The sequence below is a fragment of the Triticum dicoccoides genome, chromosome 4B (genome assembly GCF_002162155.2).
Source record: "Triticum dicoccoides isolate Atlit2015 ecotype Zavitan chromosome 4B, WEW_v2.0, whole genome shotgun sequence".
In the NCBI taxonomy this organism is placed as follows: Eukaryota; Viridiplantae; Streptophyta; class Magnoliopsida; order Poales; family Poaceae; genus Triticum; species Triticum dicoccoides.
The window spans coordinates 395,753,756-395,763,851 of record NC_041387.1 but is presented as its reverse complement, the minus strand read 5'-3'; the positions used below and the strand labels follow the sequence as shown (position 1 = coordinate 395,763,851).

General features: G+C 46.2%; 1 protein-coding gene across 1 annotated transcript in view; it reads right to left on the bottom strand.

Moving 5' to 3' along the window:
- LOC119292689 overlaps nucleotides 1-7,531 on the bottom strand; it is a 25,618-nt gene extending 18,087 nt beyond the window's left edge. Inside the window, exon 1 of the mRNA XM_037571433.1 lies at nucleotides 7,361-7,531. Within this exon, the coding sequence (XP_037427330.1) occupies nucleotides 7,361-7,531 (171 nt within the window). The remainder of the gene's footprint in view (nucleotides 1-7,360) is intronic.
- Between the last annotated feature and the right edge of the window lie 2,565 nt (nucleotides 7,532-10,096).

The window sequence follows — 10,096 nt, the reverse complement described above, 5'->3', positions numbered from 1 at the left end:
CGACCGGCATCGTCCCCGGACTCCCCGGCCTCCTCCCTCGTCCCCGGAGACCGCCCGACCTCGCTGGAGTCCGGCCCGAGCCCGGCCCGCCTCGTAATCCGCGCCCCCAGATCCAGATCCGAATATGAGGTTGACCCCGAATTTTTGCTAAGTCCCCGAGCATTTTTGACATTTTCATGCCATGTTTGACCTGTCATATCTCTGCATCCGTAGCTCCGTTTTGTGTGTGTAATATGTCAAATTGTTCGCCTCAACGAGTACATCATTTCATTCCATTGTATAATATTCATTTGAGGTCATCTTGATGCTTGAATCATCGTTGCAAGAGTGCTTCATAATGTTTTCTGCTGTCTGTTAACAGAACGAGCTCATTTGTCATTTTTGCCATGATTGATGTGTGCATCCTATGAGGTTGATGTCTACATATGTTTTGATCTATGCTATGTCTTCTTTAAATAGGTGCTTACCATGTATTTTTGTGATCAATGTGGTGACTAGCACAAGCATGCAAACTAGGCATCGTGATGTTGGTGATTTTAGTCCCTGTTCTGCTGTTATTTTGATGCCATGTAAACTTGTTGCTACAGAGAGATCCATGCATATTTTGAGATACTTCAGTAAGGGTGTTTTGAACATGTGGTTGTTGTCTATCCATTAATGCCCTTGGTTGCAATTATGGAGTAGTATAGCATGTCATTTTTGTGCTCTACTTTTGCTTCAAAATGTTTCCTGGCAGATTGTTTACATGTTATTCAACTTTGCCAAGGTTGTTGTAGTTGATCCTTGCATGCTATGAACTTGTTCTTGCCTTGGTTTGTTTCATAAACATGTCTTCTTGATGATGCTATGCTTATCTTGCCATGCAATAACTTGTGGTGAGTGAATCAAGCTTGTTAAGTAGGGTACTTGCTGTTGCTGTTTTGCTAGGCTGAATCTGTTATTTCGTGATGCTATGTAAACCTGCTTCTACAAACCATTCTATGCATAATATGGAGATGTCCACTAAATATGTTTTGTTCTACATGTCTTGCTATATCCATCCATGCCCCTGGTTGCATTTATAGCTTGCTGTAACTTGTTGTTATCTTGCTCCAAAGTTGCTTGATAATGTTGCTATCAGCTTGTTAACATCAAGTTCAGTTGTTGCCATGTGTTTTCCTAGTGTTCCATGCATCCTATGGACTTGCTCTTGCCATGCTTAGCTTCGTAAACATGTCTTTTTACTGTTGGGTGCCTTGACATGCCATGTTTTGCTTTGTAGTGAGTTGCACAAGCTCACCAACATGCCTTCATAATTCTGTTTCTGCCATGTTTGAATCTGTAATATAACTTGCTATCTTTACGTGGGTGCCATCATATTTTCTGCTCCTTTTTGGCTCATGGTCAGTAAAGAACATTTGATCTATGCATTTAGTAGTGTCATGCCATGACTTTGTTTTCCATGATAAGTTCCTGTAACATGTTGTTTGATAGCTCTAAACATTGCAACCTGATGTTATTTTCTGCAAAGTTTGAATTGTTATTACTTGCAATCTTACCATGTGTGTTTGAGCATGTTCTAGTGATTTCTGGAGATAGCTCAGTGTTCATGTTTTGTTATGCTTTACCTGTACATCATGCCCATGTCTTTTGTTTTCTTTTTGAGGTCCTGTAGCATGTTGTTTTGATGCTTGCAATATGCCTAGTTGCTGTTTTGGACAGCTTGTCCTTTAAACTTGTTTCATGTGTGTGTGTTGAACCGTTGCTCCGTTTTGAGTGTGCTCTATATGAAACTTGCTTAGAATTGCATGTAGCTTCATATTATCATGTTGCATCCATGTTTTGAGGTGTTTGCTTGATGTTTGTATGCTTTTTGCATCAATGCCATGTTTAACTTGTTTTTGCTCATATCTTCTAGGCCGTAGCTCCGAACTAAATGAACTTTATATGTAACTTGACTAGAATCTCGTGTAGATCATCTTTGTGCATCTTAACTTGATGTTTAACAAAGTGAACATAAGGTTTATTCATATCTGGACCAATTTTGAAATATGCATATGAGGACTTACCGGAATTGTTATATGTTCTTCCCGGCCTCATTTAAATTTGCCTTGACGTGTTGCTCTTGTTTGCATCATCTCTTGCCATGAGTAGCTTCATGTAGCTTTGTCATGCATCATGCTTGTTGTGCATTATGTCATGTTCATGTGTGGTGTGTTTACCATGTTGTGTGCTTCTTCTCGATAGTTCCTGTTTCGTTGCGATCGTGAGGATTCGTTCGTCTACGCTTGGTTCGTCTTCGTGGCTTCATCTTCTTCATCGACTCGTTCTTCTTACTTGCGGGATTTCAGGCAAGATGACCACTACCCTGGATCTCACTGCTATCGTTGCTATGCTAATTGCTTCGTTCTATCGCTTTGCTGTGCTACCTATCACCTGTTTATCAAGCCATCCCAAATTGCCATGAACCTCTAACCTTTGACACCTTTCCTATGCAAACTGTTGTTTGGCTATGTTACCGCTTTTGCTCAGCCCCTCTTATAGTGTTGCTAGTTGCGGGTGAAGTTGAAGATTTCTCCATGGTGGACAGGATTTTGGTTGGGATATCACAATATCTCTTATATTATTAATGCATCTATATACTTGGTAAAGGGTGGAAGACTCGGCCTTTTGCCTAGTGTTTTGTTCCACTCTTGCCACCCTAGTTTCCGTCATACCGGTGTTATGTTCCCGGATTTTGTGTTCCTTACGCGGTCGGGTGATTTATGGGACCCCCTTGACAGTTCGCTTTGAATAAAACTCCTCCAGCAAGGCCCAACCTTGGTTTTACCATTTGCCTCACCACCACCTATCCCTTTCCCTTGGGTCGGCCAACCCGAGGGTCATCTTTATTTTAGCCCCCCCCCCGGGGCCAGTGCTTGTCTAAGTGTTGGTCCGAACCGAGCAACCTGCGGGGCCACCTCGGGGCAACTCGAGGGTTGGTTTTACTCGTAGCTTGACTTATCCGGTGTTGCCCTGAGAACGAGATATGTGCAGCTCCTATCGGGATTGTCGGCGCATCGGGCGGCTTTGCTGGTCTTGTTTTACCATTGTCGAAATGTCTTGTAAACCGGGATTCCGAGTCTGATCGGGTCTTCCTGGGAGAAGGTATATCCTTCGTTGATCGCGAGAGCTTATCATGGGCTAAGTTGGGACACCCCTGCAGGGTATAATCTTTCGAAAGCCGTGCCTGCGGTTATAGGCAGATGGGAATTTGTTAATGTCCGGTTGTAGATAACTTGACACCAGATCCGAATTAAAACGCATCAACCGCGTGTGTAGCCGTGATGGTCTCTTTTTGGCGGAGTCTGGGAAGTGAACACGGTCTTTGGGTTATGTTTGACGTAAGTAGGAGTTCAGGATCACTTCTTGATCATTATTAGTTGTCGACCGTTCCGCTTGCTCTCTTCTCGCTCTTATTTGCGTATGTTAGCCACCATATATGCATAGTCGCTGCTGCAGCCTCACCACTTTACCCCTTCCTTTCCCTTTAAGCTTTGCTAGTCTTGATACCCATGGTAATGGGATTGCTGAGTCCTCGTGGCTCACAGATTACTACAACAACAGTTGCAGGTACAAGTTATGCGATGATCATGACGCGAGAGCGATGCTTGCTTGCGTTGAGTTCTTCTTCTGCTTCTTCTTCGATCAGGGGATAGGTTCCAGGTCGGCAGCCTGGGCTAGCAGGGTGGATGTCGTTTGAGTTTCTGTTTGTGTTTCATCCGTAGTTGGATGATGCTCTTATGTATTGTGATGTTGTATTCGTGGCATTGTATGCCTCTTGTATGTATCCCCATCTATTATGTAATGTTGATGTAATGATATCCACCTTGCAAAAGCGTTTCAATATGCGGGTCTATCCTTGGTGGGACCTTCGAGTTCCTTTTCGATAGGGTCGCATATTGGACGTGACATTCTTCCTCCTATATATACCCACGTACCCTGAAACCATCGAGGGGCACCATGAAAAACTATTTCCACCGCCGTAACCTTCTATATCCGCGAGATCCCATCTTGGAGCCTTCATCGGCGCTCCGCCGGAGGGGGAATCGACCACGGAGGGCCTCTACATCATCTCCAAGGCCTCTCCGATGAGTTGTGAGTAGTTTACCATAGACATTCACGTCCATAGTTATTAGCTAGATGGCTTCTTCTCTCTCTTTGAATGTCAATACAAAGTTCACCTTGATATTCTTGGAGATCTATTCGATGTAACTCTTTTTGCGGTGTGTTTGTCGAGATCCGATGAATTGTGGGTTTATGATCAACTTTATCTATGAGAAATATTTGAATCCCCTCTGAATTCTTTTATGTGTGATTAAGTTATCTTTGCAAGTCTCTCGAATTATCAGTTTGGTTTGGCCTACTAGATTGATCTTTCTTGCAATGGGAGAAGTGCTTAGCTTTGGGTTCAATCTTGCGATGTCCTTTCCCAGTGACAGCAGGGGCATCAAGGCACGTATTGTATTGTTGCCATCAAGGATAAAAAGACGGGGTTTATATCATATTGCATGAGTTTATCCCTCTACATCATGTCATCTTTCTTAATGTGTTACTCTGTTCTTCATGAACTTAATACTCTAGATGCAGGAAGGAGTTGGTCGATGTGTGGAGTAATAGTAGTAGATGCAGGCAGGAATTGGTCTACTTGTCACGGACGTGATGCCTATATACATGATCATGCCTAGATAATCTCATAATTATTCGCTTTTCTATCAATTGCTCGACAGTAATTTGTTCACCCACCGTAATACTTATGCTATCTTGAGAGAAGCCACTAGTGAAACCTATGGCCCCCGGGTCTATCTTTTATCATATAAGTTTTCCATCTACTTTTATTTGTATCTTTACTTTTCTAATCTATATCATAAAAATACCAAAAATATTTATCTTATCATATTATCTCTATCAGATCTCACTTTCGCAAGTGGCCGTGAAGGGATTGACAACCCCTTTATTGCGTTGGTTGCAAGGTTCTTGTTTGTTTGTGTAGGTGCGTGGAACTTTTGAGGAGCCTTCTACTGGATTGATACATTGGTTCCCAATAACTGAGGGAAATACTTACGCTACTTTGCTGCATCACCCTTTCCTCTTCAAGGAAAACCAACGCAAGCTCAAGACGTTGCAGGACCCCCTGTTGCAATATCGGTGGCCTTCATCTTCGCCCAGTACGTCTTCACACGGTCAAGGGACATCCGTGCACCTTCTTGCAAGTTGACCGCTTGACAGCGTCGATATGCGACATCGCACAAACAAGTTGCTGCACTAAACCAAAATAACTATCCGCAGTTGGTCCCCCAGGCCATAGCCGGTCCACGACAGCCTTCATGGCAAGTCTGGATATCCTGTGGAGGTCGGCCCATTCGGCCATCTGCTCATTCAACAGCAGTGGACGCCTTGGCATGCTAAACTGCGACTAGAAAAGCCGTTTCGCTTCATGGCCTTCTTGGGCCTGGAAAAACTGTGTCGCATCAGAAGTACTCTTCGACAAGTCCAAATATGCATCCGGAGAACTCCATATTTGATCAAGCAGGGCATACTTCGGATCGCCGAACTTAGTTTGTAATAAAAAGGGCTCCCCAGCCACGATCTTCCCGGCTTGCCGGATCTCCTCCCGTGCCGCTCTGGCCTCTGACCGGGTTTCTTTTGCCGCTTGTAAGGCCTTCTCAAGGTCAACCGCTTTTTCTTTGGTCTCTTTCTCGAGAAGTGCATATTGGCTAGCAGCATCCCTTAGCTCAAGCGCCATGTTGGATATTTTCTCCTCACTCAGGCGATGAGCAGCCTGTTCAGCTTTTAATTCACCAAATGCCTTCTTGGTAGCCGCGTTGCTTATCTTGGCTTGCTCCTTGGCCCGGGCAAGCTCAGCCCGAAGGGTCTCCACAGCAGCAACACCATCTACAGTCAAGCATACTATAAATTCCAGCATCATGCTCCTATTTATACTCATTGACCACCCAGAAGACATACCTTGCGCCTCATCAAGCCGCTTGTTCACGAGCGTGATGTCATCATCCGCCACATCAAGTTGTCGCTTCAGTTCGGCAAATTGGGCAGCCAGGGCAGTGGCCAGGGCTGCAGCCGCCTATGTACAAATTAGCAAAATTATTACTTGAGCATATTTATCTTTTGATCCTCTGATCTATCTATACACAGTGCACATTGCATTTACAGTACAAAACAAGAGGCTACATTACGTACCTCAAAGCCTCTTAGCAGGCTCATAAAGGCTTCATTCAATCCGCTTTTTGCGGACGAAATTCTCTCAATCGCCGTACCCATTAAGGTACGATGTTCCTTTGAGATAGGTGCTTGCCGCAGAAGACCCGTCCATATGTCCGGCTGTATATCGTATGGTACGGGACTTTTGTTGTTGGTCTCTCCAGGAGCCAAACACCCTGGACCTCGGGCAGCCGAAGAGTCATCTTCCGACCTGGCGCTCCTTTGCGGGTCGGGAGAGATCCTCCGGGACGACACCTCGGGGTCGTCCGCCTTATGGGGCGGGGAAGTATGAGGCGGCGTTTCACTCTCCATCATCTCCGAAAGAAGATCCCCCGAGGACGAAGATTGTTGAGGGAGGCTATAGGCCGAACTGCAAAACATACATTTCAAAATATTACTCTTAAAAACGGGAAAAGAACGGGTATGCTTATTAAACACCTTTGTTCACTTACGGTTCGGTTAAAGGCTGCCCCCCTTGTGGGCACTGTGCGGCAATATCGCCTCCTGAATTCGGGCCCCCTGATAGGGATTTCTTCCCTCGCTTGGAAGCCTCTACCTTCAGGTCTTCGGGAGCGGTTCTTTTCTTCCCGTGGGGGGAGGGAATGTTAGATTCCCCTCCCCGTTCACCCTCCGACACAGGAGTTCCGATTTCCTCGGATACGGTGCATGACGCACCTCCGGTATGAAGGCTGCTTTGGGCCTCTTCACTCCTCTCCTTTTCTTCCCTCAACGGAACTTGATAGGATGCCGGAGCCAGCATCCTGGTTAACACTGGGTCCGCTGAGTTTTCGGGAAGAGGGGCAGAACATCTGATCCTCTCCGCCTTCTTTACCCAGTCCTGGCAGAGTATGGTCTTCTCAGTTTTGTTATGAGAAACTTAAACTAAAAACGTGTTCGGAAATTGGGTACTTACCAGGGAATCCAGATGGTTGCAGTCGAGGCCTGCGTCCTCTGTGGTGTCTGAACACCTTCTTCATGACTCGAAGACTAATTCATACATCCCTTCGAGTGTTGTGCCGAAGAAGCGCTGAATGGTTCGCGGTCCTTCTGGATTGAATTCCCACATACAGAGAGGTCGGCGCTGGCATGGCAGGACCCGACGAACTAGCATAACTTGAATTACCTTGACAAGGTCAATGTCCTTCTTAATAAGGTCTCGAATTCGGCTTTGCAGTATTTGAACTTCATCTAGCAATCCCCAGTCCAGCCCCTTGGTGATCCACGATGCAAGCTGTGGCAGAGGGCCGGATCGGAAGGCGGGTGAAGCCACCCACTTGGTACCGTGAGGCTCCATGATATAAAACCACTCCCGTTGCCATAGGCCGGAAGTTGCGGTGAAGGAACCCTTTGTCCAGATGACGTCGGCCGATTTGCTTATCAGAGCACCTCCGCACTCTGTGTGTCTCCCGTCTATTATCCTCGGCCTTACATCGACGGTCTTGAGCCACAAGCCGAAGTGTGGAGAGATACGGAGGAAAGCCTCACATACGATAATAAATGATGAGATGTGAAGGAGTGATTCCGGAGCTAGATCATGGAAATCTAGTCTGTAGTAAAACATGAGCCCTCGAACGAAGGGATTGAGGGACAAACCTAGCCCCCGAAGGAAGTGAGGGATAAATACGACCCTCTCATTAGGCCTAGGAGTAGGGATAACCTGCCCTGGTGCAAGAAGCCTGTGAAGGATTTTCGCGGTCAAGTACCTCGCCTCCCTGAGCTTCGTGATATCCTCCTCGATGACAGAGGAAGCCATCCACCAGCCTTGAAAGCTGGATTCGGACATGGACTGAGGTTCGAAGCGACTGGTTAAGCCTTGGGTGTTGGAACTCGAGGTGAGAGGAGGAGGGAGTAGCGTAGAGGGGAAAGGCGGGTCTCGGCATCCTTATAAAGATGACGAATATCAAACGTCTCCTACGTGGCCTTAAAACATGCCTATTCCCAAGGAATCACACCAACGGGACGGTTGGGTTACCTACACCCGTGTTGATGACAATCCCGCAATAAGGGGACACGATCTCCACTTCGACAAGACGTGCCAATAAAACCGTCTCGCGAAGCATGGAGCAGCAGGCCGAAAAAACGATTCGAAATAATGGTTGGACGATGACGTAATGTCGTATTGTAAAAGCTGTTAGCGGATGGGACTCGTGAAAACATTATGCTCTCCACGGTGGTATATGGAATTTTTTTTGCAGAGCTGGACACGATTCTTATGTTCAAGATCTACTTTGTAGTAATCGGAGAAGGAACCCGCCTTGCAATGTTGAAGACAATCTGCACGCCGGACTCATCATCATTGAAGCCTGGTTCAGGGGCTATTGAGGGAGTCCGGGATTAAGGTGTCCTCGGACAGCCGGACTATATGTATATGCCGAACAGTTGGGCTATGAAGATACAAGATAGAAGACTTCATCCCGAGTCCGGATGGGACTCTCCTTTGCGTGGAAGGCAAGCTTGGTGATTCGGATATGAAGATTCCTTTCTCTGTAACTGACTTTGTGTAACACTAGCCCCCTCCGGTGTCTATATAAACCAGAGGGTTTAGTCCGTAGGACAAAAACAATCCTAACCATAGGCTAGCTTCTAGGGTTTAGCCTCTACGATCTCGTGGTAGATCAACTCTTGTAATACTCATATCATCAAGATCAATCAAGTAGGAAGTAGGGTATTACCTCCATCGAGAGGGCCCGAACCTGGGTAAACATTGTGTCCCCCGCCTCCTGTTACCATTAGCCTTAGACGCACAGTTCGGGGCCCCCTACCCGAGATCCGCCGGTTTTGACACCGACACACCCCTTTCCTTCCCTTCCCCCTCTTCCTTCCTTCTTCCCCCTCTTCCTTAGGTGGGAACCTACTAGGACTTGGAGTCCTAGTAGGATTCCCCTCTCCTGGCGCGCCCTAGGAGGGTCAGCCGGCCTCCCCTCCCCTCCTTTATATACGGGGGCAGGGGGCACCCTAGAGCACACAAGTTTATCTTAACCATGTGTGGTGCCCCCCTCCACAGTTACACACCTCGGTCATATCGTCGGAGTGCTTAGGCGAAGCCCTGTGCTGGTAACTTCATCGTCACTGTCACCATGCCATCGTGCTGACGGAACTCTCTCTCGACCTCAACTGGATCAAGAGTTCGAGGGACGTCATCGAGCTGAACGTTTGCTGATCGCGGAGGTGTCGTACATTCGGTACTTGGATCAGTTGGATCGCAAAGACATTCGACTACATCAACAGCATTACTAAACGCTTCCGCTTTCGGTCTACAAGGGTACATGGACACACTCTCCCCGCTCGTTGTTATGCTTCTCCTAGATAGATCATGCGTGATCGTAGGATTTTTTTTGAAATACTACATTCCCCAACAGATAGGACTATGCATTGGAGGGCAAGAGTGACAAAAGCTTCTTCCTACCATACAAATTGATTCATACCGGATTGAAGGGGGGCCAATATATCTTAATGCTATGATTGGGTTTTACCTTAATTGGTAGTTACGGATGCTTTCTAATAGTTCCAATCATAAGTGCATAGAATTCCAAGTAAGGGATGACATGCTAGTAGTGACCTCTCCCAAATAAAAACTTTCTATCGGTCTAGTAGCTTAGCCAATTGCTTATGGAAAATTCCGCAAATCCTACCACCACTTTTCCACACTCGCTAAACTAAGCTAATTGTACATTTATTAAAACAGCCCCTAACTTTTATGTTCACGTTCTTTATTATCTTGCAAACCTATCCGTTTACATCTACAAAGTACTTCTAGTTTTATTCTTGTTCTACGTAAAGCGAACGTTAAGTGTGCGTAGAGTTGTATCGGTGGTCGATAGAACTTGAAGGGAATATCAATTCTACCTTTAGCTCCTCG